We start from the raw sequence: 25,815 nt of genomic DNA, 5'->3' as shown, positions 1-25,815 counted from the left end.
CTACAGCCAAAAGTTCTGCGCATGCGTGGCTACAGAGGGAAGGCCTGGAGAGCGACCCCACCGCCAACTCCGAGGTGGGTGGGCTGGGGGGGGGGCTGGAAGGATCAGGAAGGCATTCAAATGCCTCCCCGTGCCTTCCCTGACCTGTCCAAGGGCCGGCTTTCCCGGGCGCCCCACAGCTGCCTTCCCTTTCCTTCAATGGGGGCTTGTCTGGGCTCCCCACAGCCGCGGGGCACCCAGGCAAGCCAAGGGAAGGGAAGGGATGTGTGGTCTAATATGTTAATGAGCTGTGCTGTCAGGTGTGTGGTCTAATATGCTAATGAGTTCCTGCTGGGCTTTTTCTACAAAAAAGCCCTGGATATGATTTAGAATGGTTAGTTTAAAACATAAAAAGGTAAAGTTGCCTTCAGGTTGCAACCAACTCACAGTTACCCCATGAATGTCCACCTTAAGGGGTTTTCAAGGCAAGAGATGAGCAGAGGCAGTGAGCCATTGTCTCCCTCTGCACAGCAGCCCTGATCTTCCTTGGTGGTCTCCCATCCAAGTACCGACCCTGCTTAACTTCCAAGCTCTGACAAGCTTGGTTTAAAATGTAATAGAGCAAATTAACCAGAGTCTTTTCAGAAATCCCAGTTTGTCGGCTGCCAGTGAGCACTCACTGTATTAAGAGGGACGTGCTGGTGTTGTTGTTGTTGTTGCTTTTGCTGCTCTGCAGCTATGACTTCAGGTCCTGGAGCAGTGCTACCGAGCAAGTCTCTCTTCCGCTAGGATTTCTGGATTTTTGACTTAATGACTAACATTCAGATGTCACGCTGAACTGGTATTTAATGTAAAATGCAATTCAGTGACATCTGAATACAGCCCAGGAAAATGGTCACAATGTTTGATGCTCACTTTAAGAGCCAGGCTGGATGAGCTCAGATGAGATAAGCTAGTAAACTGCAGGAGCTGGAGACAGAGCAGGAGTCCTGAGCACAGCAGGCAGGAGGCTCTGGTATGTTGAACAGCACAGTTCAAAGGCTTCATGTTGCCTATCAAATTGCAAGGCCCAGGAATCTCATTACGCTAAATTCTAGCCTCACCCTTCACACTTCCTGGTTCGAGCCTACAGTCCCTGACAAGGCAACCATAACAGTACTTATTTGGCCAAAGCGTGCATCCCGATGATTCAAACCGGAAGAAATGGGCAGTGGAGTCCCCAGAGATGGAGACCACAGCAGTGCAAGCACAGTCACTTGGGGTAGTGGACAGAGTGGAACATTCCCATCCTCCATTTCATACAACATTCCAGGTAATCTCGCAAACATTTGCCTCTCAAGACTCAGCTACACTTAGAACTAGGGCTGCCAAGTGGGGGCGGGTGGGCTGGTAAACCCCCGCTTTGGAGGCCTGATTTCCGCTGCCGCGGAATCGGGCCCCGGGGGGAACCCCGCCCCCCGAAGCGCAGCGTGGGTGCGTCACAGGAAGTGACGCAACCACATAGAGCACGTTGGGGGCGTGGCCCCAATCGTTGGAGAGAAAACTCAGATATGGTTTTTCGCCCCCAACATGCTCTACGTCGTGCGTCACTTCCTGTGACGTTCTGGCAGCTCCCAGACCGAAGGAACGCTCCCCCACCGGTGAGTAAGAACAACTTGGCAACCCTACTTAGAACAAATATTTCAGCTACAGCATTTTCTAGCGTAACCTTTAAATATTACCTAACTGCTCCTGTATCAACTGGAACTGACTGGACTGGAACTGACATATAATGAAATAAGTTGTAACCTTGGACCAAACTGGCAGTACGGCAGCAGATTTCTCAAAAGTAATCACCCATCCATTGCATTTTTTAAAATGTTCTTTTGAATGCGCCTAGTAAGTTTTTCCTCGTTGAAGAGGGTGAAAATGTAATTTTCTAATCATAATTAATACATGACCTTACTATTTGCCTAAGGATATTTGTCAGAGACTGTACCTGTAAATTAGACAGCCTAGAAATTTGTCAGCCTTAGCTTGCCATTTAGATGGGGGGGGGGGAGATATCCTACAAAAGTCCACATGAAACAGAGAGAGAAAAGAATATTACTTTTAAAATATATTTAATTTTCTTGTCATAGAAAACAGAAAATGGTGTGGGGGAAACAGCTGAAGTCTCCTTCTAAACAAAAAGTATTACATTTATTCATGGAAAGAATGCAGTCAGTTGGGACATTTATCATAATGTCAAAACTGTACAGGCAAGTGGGATTCAGGTAATCCTCCAGACAGTCAATACTCTGAAGACATACTGTACTTCCTAAGTATTTTAATATGCCTGCCAACATGTCACATCTAGGGCACTGTCAAAAAAAATATATCACCAGCAACAAAAGAAAATATCCCAAGTAAGTAGGTGAAGGTATTATAGACAAGATTATGAATATGTGCTTCTCCTGCATTGTTCAGAAAGAGGACATCTTGACAATGTTGAAGAAGGCCATTGTGCTTTCTGTAATATTCAATAAATAGCCAGAAAGCTGTGCTCTAATCATTCTGTACGGATTAAATAAAGGAAGAAGAACATACTTTTGGGAAGCAATACTAAATTCCATTTTATTCTAGTGGTCTTACTCCCAGGAAAGTTATTTTCACTTATTTTTGTTTCACCGCAATTTCACAGGCTTGATAATACTTCAAAATGGAACAAGCTCTACATTACGTCAAGCATGCTCCAAGCTTTTGTCACCTGAGGAAGATTTTTCCCCTGGGTCAAAATTGGGGACATCCTTCAATCACCCCTGAAAAATTATATCTGTATTTTCTTGACAATTGGCAGCCACCCTCCCAAACGCAGGATAACTTGTGCTAACATTGTCTCCTGGCTCTGTGCCTAATACATATGTATGTAAGTGCCGTCAAGTTGCAACTGACTTATGGCAACCCCAGAAAGGGTTGTCAAGAAGAGAAGCAGATGTGATTCACCAGTGCCTTCCTCTGCAGAGTCTTCCTTGGTGGTCTCCCATCCAAGTACTGGCCCTGCCTAGTTTCTGAGATTTGATGAGATTGGGCTGTATCGTGCTGCCTTCCCTCCCCTGTGCCTAATACAGGACAGTGATTTTTCTAGTATTCTCACAACTGTAGCAGGAAATCCATATGTATCCTCCCCTCCCTTGGGAATGAGGTCATTGACTACATATTGGCAGAGCAAAGTGTGAATCAATACTGCACATGACCCTTGCTGTTTTGAAGGCCACAGTGGTGGACGCATTTGTCAAGGGTTCAGGGTTTGCACAGAGTCTTAAATAAGTGGAAGAGGCAGAGTCACTGTTGGAGGCAATTTTAATATTTCTGCATCTTCATATAACATTCAAAGGAACATAACTAAACAAGCTTGCAATGAATAGTCTTAACATATTTACTACTACTACTACACCAAAATAATAAAACAACAAAGTTGCTGTTTTTACTCTCTATGTGACATTTTCCAACTCTCAATCCTCTTTCTGGCTCCACCCTCTTAGAATAATTCTCCTGTCACTCACATTAATTTCATTCCAACACTGTAGAGCTAGAGTGTGTTACACACCCAGTATGTTGGCTTATTTATTCAGTGTACATTTCACACCAAACAAGTTGGGAATCACTGATCTACAGGGGCTGCGGTCACACGGAGCACAACCACACCGCAACATCTGGGAAGCGTAGAGCTCCCATGGCGAACCCGAGGCTTCCCGCTGAAGATGTGGCGTAAAATACTAGTACCTCCAAGGTACTAGTTTCCGGAAACCGCGGGGCAAGGGCTGGCGTCTGATCGCGTTTCCGGTGGTAGTTCGTGGCATCCAGCGCCCGCCCATGTCCCGTCGCAAACAAGTTTTTTTTTCCCAAGTCTCCACAGGATGCGCACAAGCACCCAACGGCACATGTGCACAAAGAGGAAGACGAAAGTTCCGTTGCTGCGCAGAATTGCGCATGCCATTGAACGCGAAACCAAAAGTCCCACTCCTCCGTCCTTCGGCTTAAAAGAAAATAAATGACCCCGTTTGCCACGGCAGCGGCGCCTAGCCATTGCTGGTGTGATTGCACCGCGCCGCTTCTTTGCCGCACTGCAGGATCGTCGTGTGATCGCCACCCTCGTTTACCCACCGGCGCCGAGGGAAGGACCCGTGGTGTGCCGCCGGCACATCGGATCGCATAATCGCGGATCAAACTGCGCCGGGGCAATTAGCCACGCCTCCCCTCCCCCGGCGATATCCGGCCCGTGTGACCGGGGCCATACATTACTGTATATATGGGCACATACAGCAAATATTTAAGGATGTGCATGTGGGAGAATTAACACTGCGAACTCTTGGTAAATGTTAGAGGGGTTCTTTGTGGATAATCTCAATTTAATTGCATACCCAAATCAAGCAAATGCTTAACAAGGAAGCAAGGACAAATCTCTTGAATAGCTGAAAATCACAAAGTTTTAAGTGGGTATTTTAAGAGACCAGTTCTTGGGTGAACCAATTTATATGATCAGCTTTGTCATAAACAGGATAATCTTCAGAAATCTGATGGATTATTTGAGTATAATCGAAAAACAAAAGTCTTGTAATGCCCTTTGTGTCAAGACCAACTAAGAGATCACAAAACCATGTGCAAGCTTGTGAGTTCTCCAGAACTCTTAATCAAAAAGTATGTCTACCCAATTATATTTTGAAGGAGAAAAATGGTTAGCTAATGTTCTAGTGCGATCAGAGCCTGAACATTGCTCAGCAGCTAACTGGAACTATGAAGCAGGAAGACCCCCCATTAAAATCTTATCTCTACCATGTACTAAATAGGTGGCTTTAGGCAAGCCATCATCTTTTTGTCTCTGCTCCATCACTCCCCATTTGTAATGCAAAAAAAAATAACTCTGACCTACTTTGCAAGGGTGTAAGGATTAATGAAGTTGTACTTGTGAAGTACTTTGAAATGTTTTGAGCATTCATTATTTAAATCCTTCTCATTGCAAAGAAGCAGAGCTGAAAGTATTTTATGAAGTCCCAATTGTATGCAAGTTGCGCCCCTGCAGATAGTGTCTTATTGGGGAAAAGTTTCATTCTTCCTTTGATAGAAGGCACTTGCAATTAACTTCCAGCAAGCTCTTGCTCAAATACTACACAAGTACAGAAAGCAAGATCAATTTGTGTTTTATGATGCTCTTAATAATTTTAAGTACTTCAGTCAAGACTATTAACTCTTCCTCTTTCAAGGTTAAACAATCAGAGACTTCAGATTTACATGCAAATTCAATCTTTCTCCTGTCTTCTATTTTCACAGTGGAACTTTTGAACTTTGTTTCTTTTACTGGCAGCATAAAGTGAGTTGTCTAAATCTGTGCATTTCTCAAAGAAGGCATGTCGAACAGGTTGCAATACACCCTGTTCAATGTCCTATGCTTCTTTCCTCACCCTAGTATGTCTAAATATCCCTCTGGCTTGGTTGGATTCTATGACTGTCTTCTACTAAGTCTTCCTTTGAGGGAGAAAGACTGCCTAGAATGGAGAATGACTTTTTCTGATAGGGAAAGGCTTCCTCTGATGGAGGGGGGGGATTATCTTTGTTGATGGAAGTCTTTCTGTGTTAGAGGAAAACTTAATGGAAGGGTGTTATAGAATCCAACACAGTGGAAGGAAGGCACTGGACCCAACCCTATCAGTGCCATCCTAAGCAAAGCTTCGTCCTTCTAAGACCTCAGTGAACTAAGAAGGCTGCAACTCTGTTTAGGATGGTGCGATATTAGGGGTTCTCTAGTTCCAGCTCCTGCCAACCTAGCAGTTCGAAAGCAAGAAATTGCAAGTAGATAAATAGGTACCACTTCGGTGGGAAGGTAACAGCATTCCGTGCGCCTTGGTGTTTAGTCATGCTGGCCACATGACCACGGAAACGTCTTCGGACAGCGCTGGCTCTTCGGCTTTGAAACGGAGATGAGCACCGCAACCCTAGAGTCGGATTCGACAGGCTTTCGAGCAAGGGAACCTTTACCTTTATATTAGAGGTGTGTGCTCGGATATAGACAATCTGAATATATTTTTCAGGTATATACTGATCTGAATACACAACAGAGAATCACAAGTAAAGCCGGTAAACCCGATCCTGAATGTATCTGATACATTTGAATATACTTAGGAATATCAGGGGGCAGCAGTTAAAATTCTCCAAGATTTTTTCCTCCTTCCCTTTGCAGGTTTCTCAGGCAACACGAAGGATGGGGAAAGGAGGCAGTTGTCACCGGTGAATGGGATTGAACATTAGGGAGACCCATATTCTTTGCCCAATCACAGCAATTGTCTCATATGCTAGTTTTGCCTCAAATCTGGAGTCCAACAAACTCCCCACCCATTTGCAGGTTTCCCAGGAAACAGAAGGGAGGAGGAAAGGAGAAAGCTGTCACAGGTAAATGCGACTGCGCATTAGGGGGAGCCATACTATTTGCCCAATCACAGCAATTGTCTCATATGGTAGTTTTGCTTCAGAGCCTCAGACCACGGGCAAAGAGCATAAAAGCAGGCCCCAGCTACAGCCAGATTCCATTACAGAGAGAGATTTCTGGAGTGTGTGCTTCTGCTGCTCTGGAGGTCTGCTGTTGTCAAAGAATTCTGGAACCTTGGGATACTTCTCTCCCTGCCTGCCTGAAGAAGACTATCACCTGATTTGAGACCACATTTCAAGTTTTCTTACTTTTCTGTGTGGTTTTTTTTTTGGGGGGGGGCCTGGTGGGGGTGGATTATTGGTTTATTGCAGTTTCTTTGCTTTTGGTTTTTGCTGTTGTGTTGTATTTGGGCTTTTCAACTTTTTTTGGGCCAGCGAGGGGGCTTGGCTTGTTTTAGTTAAAAGCTAAGTTGTTTCCCCCACCCTTACCATTCCAAACTTGTACAGGTTTCATTTTGCCCCCTTTTGGGTTGGGGGGCTTGCTTGCTTACTTTACTTTCTGGTTCTTTTATGCACTATTTTTCTTTGGCTTTACTTTCTGCTGTTTTTATTTGATAAAAGACTTGTACTCTGTTCCGTTGCTTTTGTGTTAGGGTGGGGACTTGGGGGTCTGCCCCTTTTTATGCAGGTTTTTTTGTCCTTGAATTTTTAGAGGATTAGTTGGAGGGCTGTTAGTGCCTTTGAAAAGTTTATCCTTTCTGGTTGAACTGGGTTTACTTACTGTGTTGTTGTGTTTCTTGGATGACTAGTCAGTGGAGTTTTTGTAGTGCTTCTGTTTGTTTGGGCAATATAATTGTTGTAAAACTATTTCTTATAAGGTTTTAATAAGAGGTAACTTTTAATAAGGGTATATGAGGAACTGTAAAAGCACACAATAAATCTCAGCATAGGGCTTAGTTCCTCCCTTATTAGGCTAGTGGTAAGCAATTAAGAACAGGCCAAGTTGTTTTTCAAACAATAATTGTAGCACAGATTAACTGTAAACATTTATTAGTGACCAGTGCCTGTATCGTCAAGTGTGTTTGACTCTTGCCTTTTGCCCTGGCGAAATCACAAATTTCTCCCCCATTGGAAACACTGGAAGATGGCTGGAGGTATCTTGTTCAGGGGCCTATAAAACTGGACCTTTTGACCCACTCTGCTTGAAACTTCGGGGTCCTTCTGTGGACAGGCACCAGCAGCTGCAGAGTAATTTCTCTGCCAATATCTTTAAAAACACCCAGCCCCTCTAGCCCTCCAGACAGATTTCCCCTAAGGAATAATAGGGCCAAATAATATAGGAATCTGGGGGGGGGGGGGGAAAAATCCAAATACCAAACTAGTATTTGGAACCTGGAAAACTGGGAATACCAATATTTTTCGGCTTTCTGATATCTAGATCTCAAAGATACTGATTTTATTCCAAACTGCACATCCCTACGCTATATGTCCTGCAACTAATGGAGGGCTGGGGCCCATATCCTGAGCAGAGGTCTTTAAATAGGATCGACATACTGGTGGGGGGAAAGGCAGGCATTGAGGAAACACCAGGCAACACTGAAGAAGCAACTGTGGAGTGAGACAGTACACTGGAAGAAGAGGCAAGGTGTAGCAAGACGGCGGAGGAAGCTATGGAGAAGCTGTTCCTTTGCAACAGACTCGTGAGCCAAGCACAGGAAAAGTCAACCCCTGAAGTATTTCCTGAGTTAGAAGTAAGCAGGGCTGTAGCCAGGGAATTTTTTTGGGGGGTGGGGTGGGGGGTGGGAATAAAATTAAATTCAAATTAAGCTTTGTTAAATTAATGGAGCAGTTGAAAAGTCCTGCCTTCTGCTGGCACAAGAAAAGGCGCACACTTTTAACCCCCATCACCCCCTGGGAAGACCCAGCACTGGGCCTGGCTTTCCAATGCACATACAAGGGATCGTGCGCAAAACATGCTCCCTTTCCCAAAACGCTGTGCCTTTTGGTGCAGCCGGCCCAGAGAGCTATTTGCAAGGCACTTTTGGCCATGTCCCAAGTGACAGATCTGGACTTTCACTCCTCACTGCTTCCACTGAGGCTGTGCTGGCTCTCTGGGCAGGGGAGGGCCATAGAAAGAGGTGGCTGCAGAGCAGCTTTGCCAGGCAGGGCCAAGAAAGTCTCCACAACGGGTTGCCTGTGGCCTGGCCTGCTTCGATGGTCGTTTGTTCCAGCAAAGGATCGCCGCCCGCCCTGAAAGACACGCAATTATGAAGCCCTCTATCTATCCAGCCTGGGGTCTCCTGACAGCCCCCTCCTGCCTGCAGCCTCCCTCCTCTACCACCAACCTCATCGCAGCAGCCATGTGAATGGAGGCGTGCAGACGGCACCAGCTGGAGAAGCAGGGGTTGGGGAGAGGAGGCAGGAGAGAGCATGGCAAGCATGTTTGCCACACACGGGTCCCTGGCACAGAGGCAGCCCAAAAGTCCCTGGGGAGGTGGGCAGTGCAGGCCAGCCAGTGGCAAGGTTTCGGGCCAGTGTGTGTGGGGTGTGCATGCTGCAGATTCAATAGGGGGCACAGCCCGCAGCCTCCCGGCTGGCTACATTCCTGGATGTGAGCCTGTGAGGAAAAAGAGACTGGCACTGTATAGAGAGCTGAGAAATGCTGAGAATAGGGAGGAGGCTATAAAGACAGAGCAGAGAGGTGGAGTTGAGAAGAAGCAAGGGTGGGGAGCAGTGAGAGAGGGAAGCAAAAAAGACACTCCGTAACAAGGCTGTCAGTCCAGAAAGTGCCTAATTAAGAGGTGTTAATGTGCCCTCAGGAAAAGAAGGAGAGCTCTTCAGAGATAAGGGGAGACTGGTGAGCAGTAAACAAAAGCTCCATAGGGCTGTAGCCATTTCAAAGCAGGTATGCAGGAACTCTGATAAATGTAGTTTACAGTATAAAGATCTTTTAATGTAACAGATTGATAAATTAGTTTCTTGCATTATGGGTAGGCCTTGAGCCCCCACGCGTTCGGGTGTTACAGGGTGTGAATTCTAAATGTATTAGGTGTGGAGGGCTGTGGGAGTTTTAAAAAGTCAACCTGGAGTGTAATTGCTGTAAGAAAAGCACGAGATATCTTGGTCTGAGACAAATAAACTTCACACCAGGCTTAAAAAACATCAGTGATTTTAAGTACATTTGCTGTAACTATTTCCTTTCCCCAGCTCATAACTTCATTGGTACTATCAGAACATGACAAATTGGCATGCCTTTATTTAGTGCGCACAGTGTAAACACAATTAGGCTTTTTCAATTACATAACTGGAACAGAACGCAATTTCTCATTGGTCATATCAGTAGTTGCTCAGTATATAGAACCAGAACGTTATTCATAGATATGACTGCTCCTAATGAATGAGAGCTGCACTGAGAGCAGTTGGGTGAAACAAGTTGCCACAGGTAGATGGGATTTCAATAGAGCTATTCCAAGCAACAGAAACTGAGTCCATTAAAATCTTAACAAGATTGTGCCCAAAAATAAGGAAAACAAAACAATGGCCCACAGACTGGAAATGCTCAATTTAACTCCAAGTTCTGAAAAAGGAGACGTCAAAGACTGCAGCAACTATTGGACCATCACATTCATTTCTCACACAAGTAAAGTGATGCTCAAAATCTTACAACAAGGTCTGTTACCATATATGGAACAAGAAATGCCAGATGTTCAAGCTGGATTCAGAAAAGGAAGATGCACTAGAGATCATATTGCAAATTTACATTGGTTACTGGAGCATACAAGAGAATTTCAGAAGAAAATCAGCTTGTGTTTCATAGATTACAGCAAAGCTTTTGACTGTGTGGATCATAAGAACCTATGGTTGGCTTTAAAGGAAATAGGTGAGCTACAGCATTTGAATGTTTTGATGCGCAAACTATACACTGGACATGAGGCCACTGTTAGGACAGAATATGGAGAAACAGGATGGTCTCCAGTTGGCAAAGATGATAGACAAGGATACATTTTGTCTCTTCAATCTGTATTCAGAACACATCACATGGGAAGATGGATTAGATTTAGATGACGGTGGAGTGAAAACCATTGGAAGGAACATTAACAATTTGAGATATGCAAATGACACCACATTACTGATAGAAAACTTGAAATGACTACTGATAGAGGTTAATGCAGAAAGTGCCAAAGCAGTATTACAGCTGAATATCAAGAAGACAAAAGTAATGACTACTGGGGAACTACACAACTCTAATGGTTCAAGATTTTCTATTCCTTGTGTCAATCATCAGCCAAAAGGGAGACTACACCCAAGATGTCAGAAGGATATTGAAACTGGGGAGGGCAGCCATGAAAGAGCCAGAAAAGATCCTTAAGTGTAAGGAGGTGTCACTGGTGATCAAGATCAAGTTAATTCAAGCCATAGTATTCCCCATTACTATGGATGGGTGTGAAAATTGGACAATGAAGAAAGCTGATAGGAAGAAAGTAGATTCCTTTGAAAAGACAGGTTGCTTACCTGTAACTGGTGATCTTCGAGTGGTCATCTGTGCATTCACACCCTTGGGAATACTGCACCTGCGCTGAACCTTCTCGGTACCGGTAGCTAGCAAAGGGATTTTCGCGCCTCTCCCAGGTCACGCGCCGGCTCCACTGCGCATGACCAAGGAGGGGCACGCAGATCCCGCCAGTTCCTTCTGACCGCCGCCCAACAGCCTTCAAAGAAACAAGATGAAGGGCCGAGAGCAGAGGGGAAGGAGGGCGGGTGGTGTGAATGCACAGATGACCACTCGAAGATCACCAGTTACAGGTAAGCAACCTGTCTATCTTCTTCGTGGTCTCTGTGCATCACACCCTTGGGAGAATAGCAAGCAATAACTCTTACCTGGAGGAGGGGCCGAGGCCCTACATCTGCGCCGTCTGCAATATAGACCGACCCAACGCCACACGACGAGAAGACCGGACATCAAGGGCATAATGCTTCACGAAGGTGAGCGGAGTAGCCCAAGTCGCAGCGTTGCAGATGTCCTCCAACGGCATACCTCGCAGGAAAGCTGTGGAAGTTGCTACCGCCCTCGTAGAATGGGCGCGAAGCTGACCTGGAAGAGGTTTCTTAGCCAAAGCGTAGCATAGCTTGATCACCTCCACAATCCATCTCGACAGCCTCTGGGAAGAGATCTTCTTCCCTTGGGAGGGCATACTGTGAGCAACAAACAAAGCTGGAGACTGGCGAAAAGACTTAGTCCTGCCCAAATAGAACAACAACGCTCTCTTAACATCCAGAGAATGCAATTTCCGTTCCTCTTCATTAGCAGGAGACGGGAAAAATGATGGCAGAACTACATCTGAACGTAAATGAAATTCCGAAACAACTTTCGGTAAAAAGGAGATGTCCAAAGACAATGAAACCCCATGTGGGGAAAAACTTAAGTATGGTGGATCACACCTCAGAGCAGACAATTCGCTGACCCGACGAGCAGAGGTAATGGCCACCAAAAACGCAGTCTTGAGTGACAGCAATTTTAGAGAGCAAGTGGCCAATGGCTCGAAAGGTTTTCCCATCAAAAAACGCAAAACTAAAGCCAAATCCCAGGCCGGGGTTGGAGGACGACGGGGAGGGTACAGGCGAATAAGGCCTTTACAAAACTGTTTTGTCTGAGGATGCGAGAAAACTGAAAACCCATCAACAGATGGATGAAAAGCTGACACCGCAGCTAAATACACTTTAACCGACGAAAAACTGAGACCCAAGTCCATTCTGGACAAAATAAATGCAAAAATAGACCTCAAATCCACTGGCGGAGGAGGTAGATTTGAGGAATTCAAATACTGCAGGAATAGATTCCACTTCCTTGTGTAGGAAGTCCGAGTAGACAGTTTACGACAGTTCAACAAGACATCATTGATACGAGCGTCCATCACTGAAAGCGTATTTCCCACAGAGTCAGCTTGAGACTCAGAGGATCGTAGTGAAGGACCTGGCCCTCCTGAGCCTGGAGGAGATCCAACTCCTGCGGCAGGTGTACAAAGGATCCCTTGGCTAACCTCAACAGTGTCGGGAACCAAACTTGCCGAGGCCACCAGGGGGCTACTAGAAGACAATGGGGCTTGTCGTGTTGTATTTTCACCAACACCCTGTGAAGCAGCGGAATCGGAGGAAATAGGTACAGAAAGTTGTGAGCCCACGATATCAACAGGCCGTCCCCCAGTGACAGAGGGTCCAACCCCGCTCTGGAACAAAACATGGGACACTTCTTGTTGAATCGAGTTGCAAAAACATCGATGTGGGGATGTCCCAGACGTTGAAAAAGAGGGAGGAGATACTTTGAATTCAGCTCCCAATCGTGGTCCGATGCTCCTCCTCTGCTCAGGAAATCTGCTTGCTGGTTCAAAGTTCCTGGCAGATGGGCAGCTTGGAGAGTGATATTCCGATGAAGGCACTCTTCCCATATGTCCATAGCTAGCCTGCAAAGGGATCTGGACACTGTCCCGCCCTGGCGATTGATATAAGCCATTGCAGTTGTATTGTCCGTAAATATTAACACAGCTTTCCCTGCAACCTGTTTGTGCAAGGATCTGAGGGCAAATTTTACGGCCAGCAGTTCCAGATAGTTGATGTGATGACGTTTCCAAAGGGGCTGCCATGGAGCACCCACACAAGTGTCGTCCGTATGAGCACCCCAACCCCACAGGGAGGCGTCTGTGGTGATCGACATCACGGGAACAATCGGTTGGAACGGTGCACCCGCCAGCAAATTGGTGTCCACGAGCCACCACTGCAGGGAGGTAAGGACCTGAGGAGGCACGACTAGTCGAAGACTTGGGGGGTGAAAGGAGGGGCGAAATTTCTTTAGAAACCAAAGCTGCAACGGACGCATGCGAAGGCGTGCACACTCGATCACAGAGGTGGTGGCTGCCATGAGACCCAGGATCCGCTGAACGTGGACTGCTGATGTCACATTGGATCGGAACAAACGTCGAATTTCCAGACGAATGGTATCTGCCCGTTGGCGAGGAAGGTAGGCCCGAGTGGCCAGGGAATCTATGACAGCTCCTATGAACTGCACGCGAGTTGCAGGTTGCAGCATGGATTTCTGCAAATTGACTAGAATTCCAAGGGAGGATAGGGTCGACAGTGTAATGGTGATGTGCTGAAGGAGACAGTCCTTTGAATCTGCCACCATTAACCAGTCGTCTATGTACGGAAAAATCTGAATGCCCTGAAGACGAAGGTGGGCGACGACAACCACCATTACCTTCGTGAAAACCCTGGGGGCGGTAGAGAGCCCGAAGGGGAGGGCTTTGAATTGATAATGGTCCTCTCCGACCGTGAATCTGAGGAATTTTCTGTGACGAGGATGGATGGAGACGTGAAAATAAGCGTCTTTGAGATCTAAAGTGACCATCCATGTCCCTGGAGGCAGGAGTGGTAAAATACTTTGCAAAGTGGTCATACGAAACTTTTTGTAAACAATGAATCGATTGAGAAATCTTAGATCCATAATTGGACGAAGTCCTCCGTCCTTCTTGGGGACCGTGAAATATCTGGAATAAATCCCGTGGCAACGATCTGCCGCCGGGACTATCTCTATAGCGTTTTTCAGTGACAGAGATCGTACTTCTTGCATCAGGACAGGTGACGTTGGAGTTCCGACGAAATGGGAAATTGTGGGGATTTGAGAAAACTCTATGAGATAGCCATCTCTTATTATAGAGTGAACCCATTTGTCTGTAGAAATGTCCAGCCATGCGTGAAGAAAGGGAGCGAGGCGAGTATGAGCAGTAAGGCTGAAGTCAAAGCCCCTGTTTGGGATTCTTGGGAAACTTCGACTTATAGGCACCCGATGATTGTCCTTTATTCTTAGGGGGAAAAGACCTTGACTGAGAAGAGGGAGGTCTTTGCCATTGATCCGTAGGCGATTTGTTGTACGGTTGTCTAGAAGACCAAGATTGTCTAGGCCATTGCTTGGTCTTAGGGTATTTAGTTGGGGGAGAGATTCCCAGACTTTTAGACGTCTTGATACTCTTATCCATTTCCTGTAATACCGTATCAGTGGTGGAACTAAACAGTCCAGAGCCTTCAAAAGGAAGGTCCTCCACCGACGATCTGGTATCATATGGCAATGAGGAGGAACGGAGCCAGGCATGTCTGCGTAGGGCTACGGAAGTTGCTAGAGTCTTGCTAGCAGATTCCAAGGAATGCTTGGCAGCACTAATTTGATGTCTAGCCAGTACCATCCCTTCATTTTGAAGCCTCTTAATCTGAGGCTGACATTCCTTTGGTACATGTGGAAGGAAGTCGTTTAAGCGTTTCCACAAATTGAACTGATAGCGGCCCATGCAGGCTGCATAATTTGCCGTTTTAATGCCCATTGCACCGACAGTGTAAAATTTTCTGCCCACCGAGTCCAACTTCTTTCCTTCCTTATCTGATGGCGTTGAGTGACTCGATTTTCCTTTCGTGGACAACGATACGACCAAAGAGTTGGGTTTAGGATGGGTGTATAGAAACTCAGCCCCAGATTCTTGGATCTTGTACATGTGATCCAGACGTTTATTGGACACAGTAATGGAGGCTGGATGAGTCCAAAAGTCCTTGGTAGTTTGTAAGAGGACTTTTGTCATTGGAAGAGCCACAGAAGGCGAAGTGTTGGAATGCATAATGTCAAAAACATTGTCATCCACGAAACTGGCAACGAGAGTAGGAGTCATAGACAGGTCCAACGCCATACGTTGAACAAAGTCTCCATATGACTTAACATCCTCTGATGGAGAAATAGGCAGATCCGCTTCCACATCCTGTGGGGTGGATTGTATGTTCACGTCCTCTATATGTTCAGAGGAGTCGTCTGAATCGGAGGATACATTGGATGGTTCCGGGGATGATCCGGGTAATTCCGGTTGATGCGTTGTCGGCATGTTGACCGGGGGTGCAGCCGGGTCTGGTGGATGTATCGGCATGGACTGCTTCGATACCGAGGATCGATCCCGAAACTGCGAGATGCGGGATGACACCGATTGACGATCCCAGTCAGGTGGAGGTGGTGGAGGAAAAGCCCATGGGTATGGGTATCGGCTTCCATACAAGTAATGCCACTGTCTCTCATCCCAGGTTAAAGGAGGGGATGCCGGTCGGTGTCGATCATCGACTCCACGTTCCGGAGAAGCATGAGAGGATTGATGACTCGACATATCAGATTGCGACTGATTTGTCTGCTGAGTAAGGTCGATGTCGAGATCTGAACCCATCGGGTGAGATCTCGACCTTGACTAGCCGAAACCTTATGGACTTTTGACTTGTCCGTTTTAGGTTTCTTCGACTGCTGTGAGTCTTTGCCCTGCTTCCGGATCTTGGAAGGTACGGGGTGGTCTTTTATCGGCGTCGATCGTTTCGGTGCCGAAGCATCGATTGCGACCGTCGACGTCGATGGTCCCGAAACGGGAGGACAAGTGTCCGCAGCCAGGGTGGACATCGAGGCGTGTCCGGACGTATCCAACGGCGAAGAGGACTGTGGAGAGAGTGCCTTCTCCATCAAAACTAAGTGCAGACGAGCTGCCCTGTTCTTTCTAGTCTGGTTCAAAAACTTCTGGCAATGTCTGCACTTAGAAACACAGTGCGACTCCCCTAAACAGACGAGGCAAAGCGAATGCCCGTCGGTGGGGGATATTTTAAGGCCGCAAGTCTTACACCGTTTGAAACAACCCCACCGCGGGGCCATAGGCCAGCGGAGGGGAAACGTAAAAACAAGAAACAAACAAACCGAAGAAAAAATGCTAACTACAAAAAATAAAGAAAAGGAAACTAACTAAACGCAAGTTTAGCAAAAAGTTTGGTACTTAACAGACCGAGGCAGAAGGCGTCCTACCAGCGCGGTGGTCAGAAAAGAACTGGCGGGATCTGCGTGCCCCTCCTTGGTCATGCGCAGTGGAGCCGGCGCGTGACCTGGGAGAGGCGCAAAAATCCCTTTGCTAGCTACCGGTACCGAGAAGGTTCAGCGCAGGCGCAGTATTCCCAAGGGTGTGATGCACAGAGACCACGAAGAAGATTGTGATGTTGGAGGAGAGTTTTATGGACACCGTGGACCACCAAAAAGACAAATAAGTGGGTCCTAGACCAAATCAAGTCTGAACTCTCTTTAGAAGCGAAAACAGCTAAATTGAGGCTATGATACTCTGGTCACTTTACAAGAAGACAAGAGTCACTGGAAAAGACAATAATGTTAGGGAAAGTTGAAGGCAGCAGGAAATGACCCAACATGAGATGGACTGACTCAACAAAAGAAGCCATAGTCCTCAGTTTGCAAGATCTGAGAATGGTTGATGATGAGAGGACATTTTGGAGAATGTTAATTCATTGGGTTGTCATAAGTCAGAATCTACCTCGATGGCACTTAATACACACAAACACGGGGATTCTGAGTATCTTAACAAATGGGCAGGTTCATACAGAAAAAAAGCAGACTTCAAGATATCCTGATCCCAAACTATTTAAGGGGCTTAAAAGGTTAGCTCCTTGGGTACCACAGCATTTCTGGGTTTGGTTTAGAAAGCAGAAAAAGGAAAAGGAAACCAGTGGCAAATCAGGGTATAAAAACTTCCTCCTCCTCTTCCAACTTAAGATTTCACTCTTTGCTGTTTCTGCAGGAAAATTACAGTTTAAAAAAAGTGACAAATGGAGTCCAAACTGTTCTTTAGATACTAAACAATGTTTGTTCTGTAGATATACTAAAGCACAATGTGTGAAAAATCAACAAAAAAGTTTATCGCTAGGACTCCCCCTTTGTCGTCAATGTTTCAAAATGAGGATTTCTATCCACTCTTAGTAAACAGTGATTTCAGAGCATGGACAAAGACAGGTTCAGAAAGTTATGCTGACATTTCTCCATAAGGAAGGTTTTTTGTCATAGAAATTGGTTAGACAGAGAGTAGGTTCCAATAGTTTTAGATATGCTCAGTATATATAACAGAGAAGATTTTATCAGAAATTTTGACAGTGCACTGTTTTACCAAGAATGTGTACATCAGGGAGAATTGTATTAAGATCTTATATAGGTGGGTATCTTACACCTTTGAGGTTGGGGGAAATGTTTAAGACCGCCTCTAATATTGGTTTGAAATATGGAAAATGTGTTAGCACTTTATTTTATATGTGATGGAATTGCCCTTTAGTTAAAGGATATTACAGAAGGGGGAGAAAAAGAATTTGCCAGATTACAAGGATAGAAATACCTTTGTCACCCTTAAAATATTTATTATGATTTAACTAAAAGGGTCCACCCAAAAGCATACAGCATTTAATTTGGCAAATGTTGGTTGCTGCAAGAATGCTTCTAGCTAATGCTGGAAACAAACACAATTGCCCAGTGATGAAAGCCAGCTATGTAAGATATGGAATATCATGCTAATGGATAAAATCACAAAGTTAAAACTGGACAGCACAGACTCTACAGAACAAACACTGGACTCCATTTATCACTTTTTTGGAAACTGTAATTTTCTTCAGAAACAGTAAAGAGTGAAATCTTAAGTTGGAAGAGGAGGAGGAAGTTTTTATACCCTGATTTTCTCTACCTTAAGGAGTCTCAAAGTGGCTTACAATTGCCTTCCTTTCCTCTCCCCACAACAGGCACCTCGTGAGGTAGGTGGAGCTGAGAGAGTTTTGAGAGAACTGTGACTGGCCCAAGGTCACCCAGCTGGCTTCATGTGGAGGAGGAGTGGGGGAATCAATCCTGGCTCTCCAGATTAGAGTCTGCTGCTCTTAGCCACTACAGCACACTGGCTCTCACCATGCTTAAGTCAACAAGAATGGTCTTAGAAGTGAAAAAAATTAAGTGGGGAACAAAGCCATATGTAGAAATAATGAGCTAAATAATGCAAACAGATTGAACCATGTTTTATTACATATCTGGTGTACATATGAAGTGTTTTGTAAGTATCTGTCTTGACTTTATAATAAAAAAGAAAAGAAAGGTAGGATCCAGCAATTTGAAATTTGTGCTCAGAAATTAACTGGTAGCTAGTAGAGTTCTTTTTTATCACTAACAAGATTTTTTCAATAATTCTGAATCAGTCTGCTTTCTACCCCAGCTGAAGTCTTTGAACAGTCTTCAAGGGAAGCCCTACACAGAATTCAATGCAGTTATAAAATCCAGAGGTCATCTAAGTATGGGTTTATTTATCTGCCTTTTCTCTCTTGAGTTAAACATGGACAACTAAGATACTGAAGTAAAGTATGGTTTCTACCAGGATGGAAGTCATTAACTGACCCCAAGCAAGTGAGCACATTCATTCACACACCCTCAAACCATGGTTTGGCACTGCATTTTAACCATGGCATATAGTGCAATGAGTAGAATTTTTACCCAGGAAAAATCAGTGAATGGTTAGAAGCAGCAGCACCAGCAGCAGCAGCAGAGTTGGGTTTTATACCCTGCTTTTCTCTACCCTAAGGAGCTTCAAAGCAGCTTACAATCTCCTGCCTTTCCTCTCCCTACAACAGTCACCTTGGGAGGTAGTTGGGGCTGAGAGAGTTCTGAAAGAATTGTGACTGGTTCAAAGAGGAGTAGGGAATCAAACCCCGTTCTCCTGATCAAAATCAACCACTCTTAATCACTATACCACACTGGCTCTGATTAAAGATAGTCCATTACTGTGCCTAGGTTTACTGTACTCAGCACAAGTATACATCAGGTATACACCTTGGTATGCCTGAAGTTAGGAAGGTGAGTGTGATCCCACCACCTTGGTTAGCATAGCATAGAATGAGGAACTGGAGGGTAAGCAGCAAATAATTTATCTTATTTTCCTTTTCAAGTAGCAGGCAAAACCAGCTTGGTGGTTTTAAAAAAAATTGAAAATGGAAATAAAGTAATTATATTTCAAGGGCATGAGGTAATGAAGAAATGTGGAGAGACTGACTGGAATATTATAAATCAATGAGCCAGTTCCTTGACAAATTCATGAACTCTGAAGATTAAGTTATGCTACTTCTATTGTTGGAATCCAGTTATTAAATACTTTATCGGTCAATCATTCTAACTCCTTATGCTTCTATAATGTACAAGTGAACAACTGGCGTTAATTTGACATTTTCTGCAGCTTTAAAAATTGCTTCATTTAAGAGTTATGTTGAACGAACAGTTTTAAAGTACAGAATTTGAGAGCAGTAGCAAACTTTATTAAAACCTTTATTACTCAATTCAAGGTATTTATTTTTGTACAATAGACTTGATTATCCCTCATGAAATGAAAGTAAGTGGAAACAATAACAACAACATATTGACAAAAGTATCCAAGTGACTCTTGACAGAGAACAGTACTTTAATTCTTTTGCTATATTTGAGCTTTCCTGTATAATTTCTTAACTCTTCACATATGTAGCTGGCAATTTAGCTCTGTTTCAAAGACAAGCAAAAGCACAGTCTTTGAAGAATCTCTGGCAGTGTTTTCATGTTCAACTATGACAGTTTTGCTAAGCACCATTGCAGAATATTTAGAAATTTATAATTCTCAGAATAAGTCTAACAGAAGTCAAAGGGATTTACTTCCCTATAATGAATGCAATTCTGAGAATGTTATCTGGGATTAAGTCCTACTGTAATCAGTCACAAGGGTATCTCTTCTGCAAGGCAGTCTTCAGATATATTGGGGGGGAGGGAGAAGAGTGGGACATTGGGATCCAGCAGACAGCTACATTCCAGCCTATAATACAGGTTGGAACTAGATACGATACCCACCCAGGGCTGCTGCTGAAAACAACAGTGGGTTGACGTCCTTCTCCTGTCTTTTAACATGCTGTTATGGGAACATGTTACGTGACATCATAAGTTTGTGTGTTTCTCATCACTGCACTAGCCACTAGCCACTATCTGATACAGGAAAATAGTATGGTATGATATATAACTGTTTATGATGAGGCTGAACTGAGACAGCTCTCGATTTGTTAACTACAGTTAACAGCTAGCCCTGTGTACAACTTTTTGAAGGCAGAGATTACATGGTAGGTGGAAGAGAAAGTGGAAACTAAAAAAGGGTAGGGGACTAGAATATCAACCACATATACTGAGAGCCAGCATGGTGGAGTGGTAAGAATACCCAACTACAATTAAAGAGACCCAGGTTCTAATCCCCACTCTGCCATGGAAGAAGCTTGCTGTGTGACTTTGGGCCAGCCATACACTCTCTGCCTAACCTACCTCACAGGGTTGTTGTGAGGATAAAATGGAGGAAAGAAACATGTGGACAAGGGTGAGCCAGTAGATGTTGTTTACCTAGACTTCCAGAAAGTTTTTGATGAAGTTCGTCATCAAAGGCTCCTAAGAAAACTCAGTAGTCATGGGATAAGAGGACAAATCCTCTTGTGGATTAAAAACTGGTTAACTAACAGGAAACAGAGACGGGCAGTTTTCACAATGGAGGGTGGCAAGCAGTGGGGTACCATAGGGCTCAGTACTAGGTCTGGTGCTTTTTAACGTGTTCATTAATGATTTGGAGCTGGAAGTAAGCAGGGAAATAGCTAAGTTTGTGGATGACACTAAGTTGCTCAGGGCAGTGAGAACCAGGGAGGACTATGAGATGCTCCAGAGGGATCTGTCGAGGCTGGGCAAGTGGGCGTCAACATGGCAAATGAGGTTCAACATCGGCAAGTGCATAGTATTGTACACTGGAGCCAAAAATCCTAACAATAAATATAGGTTGATGATGTCTGAACTGGCAGAAACTGACCAGGAGAGAAATCTTGGAGTCATGGTAGATAACTCATTCAGGTTCGACTCAGTATGCGACTGCAATAAAAAAGTCAAATGCTATACTGGGGATTATTATATTGAAAACAAATCAGTCAGTATCATAATGCCCCTGTATAAATCTATGGTGCAATCTCATTTGGAATACTGTGTACAATTCTAGTAACCTCACCTCTAAAAAGATATTATATCATTGGAAAAGAAGCAGAAGAAAAGGGCAACTAAAATGACTAAGGGGATGGAACACCTTCCCTATGAAGAAAGGCTAAAGAGGTTAGGGCTCTTTAGCTTCGAAAAACAATGGTTGAGGGGGTGAAATGACAGAGGTTTGCAAAATGATACATGTGATAGAGAAGATAGAGAAAAAAGTACTTTTCTCACTTTCCTACAATACAAGAACTTGTGGGCCCACCATGAAATTAATGAGCAGTAGGCATAGAACAGATAAAAGGAAGTACTTTATCACCCAAAAAGTAATTAACACCTGGAATTCACTGCCAACTTCAAGAGGGGAGGGGACTGGATAAACATATGGAGCAGAGGTCCATCAGTGGCTATTGGCCACAACATACAGATGGAACACTATGTCTGGAGCAGTGATGCTCTGTATTCTCGGTGCTTGGGGGGGGCAACAGTGGGAGACTTCTAGAGTTCTGGCCCCGCTGGTGGGCCTCCTGATGGCACCTGGGTTTTGGGCACTGTGTGACACTGAGTGTTGGACTGAATGGGCCATTGGCCTGGTACAACATGTCTTCCCTTATATTCTTTTATGTTCTTATGTTCTAAAGAAGAAGGATGCAAGCCACTTTGGGTCCCCATTGGGGAAAGAGGCATGGTACAAATGGAGTGAAAATAAAATAAAATTAGGAACTCTGTGAATAGTGGGAAACCTAAGTAGGTCTTAAGGTAAAAACAATGAGTTGAACAGAGGCTGGTGGAACTCCAAACTATGCAGCTTACTGACTCCTTGAAATTCCACATTTTGGTGGGGGTTTCCAAAAAGTCCTCTGACTTTTTGCGTTTATGGGGGGGGGGAGGCAGATCTGCAGTGGGAGAGAGAAATAAGCCAAAACAGCCCTTCCCTACTCCACTAATGGAAGTGTTACTCTGAGTCAGGTAAACAGGGTTTTCATACACACCCCTCCCGGAAAAACTTTTTCCTCACTTTGCTGCAAACTTAAGTAACTTTTAAAAAAAGCTCTTGGCCATTCTGTTTTTTGATGCACAGTCTACTTGTTCTCTATAGGGAACACAGCTCAATGTCCTTACAGCTTTTTAGGTGTTGCAAAAAACAGAAATACTATAAATAACAATAATGAGAAGAAGGAGCACAATCAATGGGCATTGACAAGACTGTGTAACATTTATAGCTATTCTCTGCTGTCAAGTTCTCAAACTTCCAGCTCTCGTTTATGACAAATAAATGGTCCAGAAACTACCTCCGCATTTTTATGGTCTACAATTCAAAATTTTCTTAAATGCCAAAAAGGCTATAAAGCACACGCACAAAAGCTTTACATTACAGCCCAAATCAATCACATTATATCTGAGCCATTTCTTGAATAATTCATTAGCATGTTTGATAGCCTTCAACCATCTCTATGAAAAGGCCCACATCAGGCACTTAAATATCATGTAGCATGATGAACACCTCATTTGAATGCTCTCTAGTCCTCATTCTTATTGATGGAAAACAGACACATGCCTTTTGCTGTCACTGCCCTGTGTACTTGTTCTGGGTTCTTGTAAAATGTTTTAATCTCAATAGACTAAGGGCCTGATAGCCACCCAGACTGTATAGTTATAGTGTGGTGTCCAGTTCTGTGTATTTGGATCGATGCTATCCTGGAAGTTCCTTAGGAGGGCCCACAGTATGAATACTTGCCAAGTCAGGGTTTTCTATTCCCAGGGAGAGGCATTAAGAAGCCATATTGCACAATTCAAATGGTTCGAATCCAGCAGCACCCTTAGAGACCAGCAAGATTTTTCTGACACAAGCTTCTGAGAATCAAAGCTATCTGACAAAGGGAACTCTGATTCTCAAAAACTTGTACCCATAAAACCATGTTTGTCCCTAAGGTGCTACTGGACTCAAATTTAGCTCCTCTCCTACAGATCAGCACAGCTACCCTGCTGAAATCCACATGGGTCACCCAATGAAAAAAGACAAGAATGCTCTAAACCAGGGGTGTCAAACATGTGGTTTGGGGCCGGATTAGGCCCCCGGAAGGCTTCCATCAGGCCTGCAGTGGAAAACTGGCCATCTCCTGCTTCCAGTTCTGCTGCTGCTGCTGCATCATAGCTTGCTTCACCAGACTCTCTTAATCAAGTCAGCCACTTCATGTTTTAACCTGGGTCCTAGACTCAGAACTCTGAGCATGAGATTTCTGTGGTAAATGTCAATAAATCAAAAGTACGTTTGCAGCTTACAGAGCTAATGTTTTAAGCATGTTTTTAAATTTTAAAAAAATCTTTGTGTTTGTGTCCTTTATATAGTTTATATCTCCGCTACCTGGCATTACATTTTATGACACACATGGCCCGGCCCAACAAGGTCTCATTTATGTCAGATCTGGCCCTCATAACAAATGAGTTCAACGCCCCTGCTCTAAACACTACAGAATATTTAAACAAGTTATGAAGCTAATTGAAATGTTTCAGTGCGTAAAAACTGAAGTACAAAAAAAGTCACTCTCCAAGCAAACATCAATGTTATGGTGGCATTTGTCTTTAATACACCCACATATGGAAAGGCATTTGGACTTACCCTGTGTTTTTCTTTAATTTTTTTCCTATAGTCTTCTTTGTCAAACTTGTCCTCTTCCTGCAATCTTTCTTTTGCTCTTTCTAGATTGATTCCTCCAGAATCATCATCCTCTTCTGCTTTATTCTGAACAGACTTCTGAGCTGGTGGCCACTGCTGGATTAACTGAATGAAAAAAGAACAGTAAAAACACTATAGCACACAGTTTATTACTAATGCAGAGTGTCAAGTTCTTGCTATTTCTACAAGAGTGTCTTAAAGTTATGAGCGGGGGGTGGGGGAGGAAGCAGAAATTGATGTTTTGATCCCACAGGAATTAGAGATGTAAAACAAATACTGATCAGTTCTCATAAGGCGCAAATGACCTATTTCCAGAAACGTATTTTCACTCATTTTAGGCTGAGACTGACCCAATCAAGCACAGTTAGGACTTCAACACACACATAATTGGGCCACCATCTGCCTGAAAGCAATCTGGCAGTTAAACTAGAAATCAACTAATCAGGCAGGATACAGGAAAGAGGATAGAGAACAGTTGCTCAGGCTGAGGGGCCAGGTGAGAGTCAACTTTGCAGGGTCCAGGAGCCTCTTACACCTCTTGATTCTGCTGAACTAGTCATTATGCCCTGACTTGGATGACCCAGGCTAAGTCTGATTTAATCAGATCACAGACGCTAAGCAGGCTCAGCCCTGGTTAGTACTTCCAATGCTCCCCCTAAACTGTGGAGTCTTGTGGGGAAAAATTCTACTTTGTGAGCCACTGGCATTAATGTTGTGAGTGAGCAATTTTGCTACTGCATAAATTAGTTTGCTCTGGAGCCATCCTTCCTGAGCTAAGACAAAAATGTGTGAGCCGGAAGCTAAAAAACTGTGAGCTAGCTCACACTAACTCAGCTTAGAGGGAACACTGGAGACCACCAATGAAGTCCAGGGATGCTATGCATAGGCAACCAATGGCAAACTACCTCTGTTCGCTCTTGCCTGGAAAACATTATGGGGTTGCCATAAGTTACCTGCGACTTGATGACACTTCTCACCATCAGTAATTATGCCATCATCCTCTGCCCATCTGCAGTTGTGATGACGAAGTGCAGCAGGGGCATACCTCTAATGCTATAACAATGTACAAGTTTCAACAGTCAGATGTCTGAGTCCTGTCAAAATGGTCCCCAGTTTGACCATGGTGTCTTACACTACATCTATCTCAAGTAGACAGGCAAGATATATAGTTATCACTCCATTGTTACTGAATATGATGACATCTGCACAACTCCAAAAGACTGCACAAAGCTATCAGGTAATAGGTAGACAGACATGGCAGCAAAATGCTGTTTAGAGATGTTTTGCAGAAGGGAGAGGGGAAAGGAAGGACGAAGTTCTGGGGTAAAAAGAGGCACCTGGAACTGTTACAGTGTAGGAGAAGTGAGACTATCCAGAGCTGCTGCATACTGATATGGAGAAGTGACAGAATTGGTGAATGTACATCTCTCATCCACAGGAAAAATACTGGCATGCAGGAAGGCACGCCAGGAGACAGAACAACAATACAATAGTCACTAAGTGACTAAAATCACCAGGTGATGTATAAATTGAATTTTTAAAATGTGCTTATTTCAAACTGACAATCCCACAAGCCCACATGTTGGAAAAGGCCACCCTTGCGTCTTTAATGTCTTGTTTCATTTTTCTCTCCCTCTGAGATTAGCTCAGAAGCCACGTTGCTATTCAACATTCAGAATGCTGCACCGCATTCAACATGATCATTCCTCACACAAATTCATAGAACAAGGCTTAATATATCAACCTAATTATAGAAACTGACAGTTCAGCATCCATGGCTGCCACAGAAAAACATTACAGCACTTCCTACAAAAAAGAGAGAGAGAAATTCTAGCAACTTTCTATCAGCTGCTACAGTCACTATCATTCTCAGCTTCCAAGCTGGCTTTTGAAA

At 44.3% G+C, this 25,815-nt stretch overlaps 1 protein-coding gene across 1 annotated transcript in view; it reads right to left on the bottom strand.

Annotated features, from left to right (window-relative positions):
• The window catches only part of DDX10 (DEAD-box helicase 10), a 255,941-nt gene that overhangs the window by 84,162 nt on the left and 145,964 nt on the right, over positions 1 to 25,815 (bottom strand). The window contains exon 15 of the mRNA XM_015415396.1: positions 23,865 to 24,026. Within this exon, the coding sequence (XP_015270882.1) occupies positions 23,865 to 24,026 (162 nt within the window). The remainder of the gene's footprint in view (positions 1 to 23,864; positions 24,027 to 25,815) is intronic.

The sequence above is a fragment of the Gekko japonicus genome, unplaced genomic scaffold, assembly GCF_001447785.1.
Source record: "Gekko japonicus isolate JY-2015 unplaced genomic scaffold, Gekko_japonicus_V1.1 scaffold1101, whole genome shotgun sequence".
NCBI classification, from domain to species: domain Eukaryota; kingdom Metazoa; phylum Chordata; class Lepidosauria; order Squamata; family Gekkonidae; genus Gekko; species Gekko japonicus.
The sequence above is the reverse complement of the archived record's forward strand: the minus strand, read 5'-3'. Positions and strand labels throughout refer to the sequence as shown.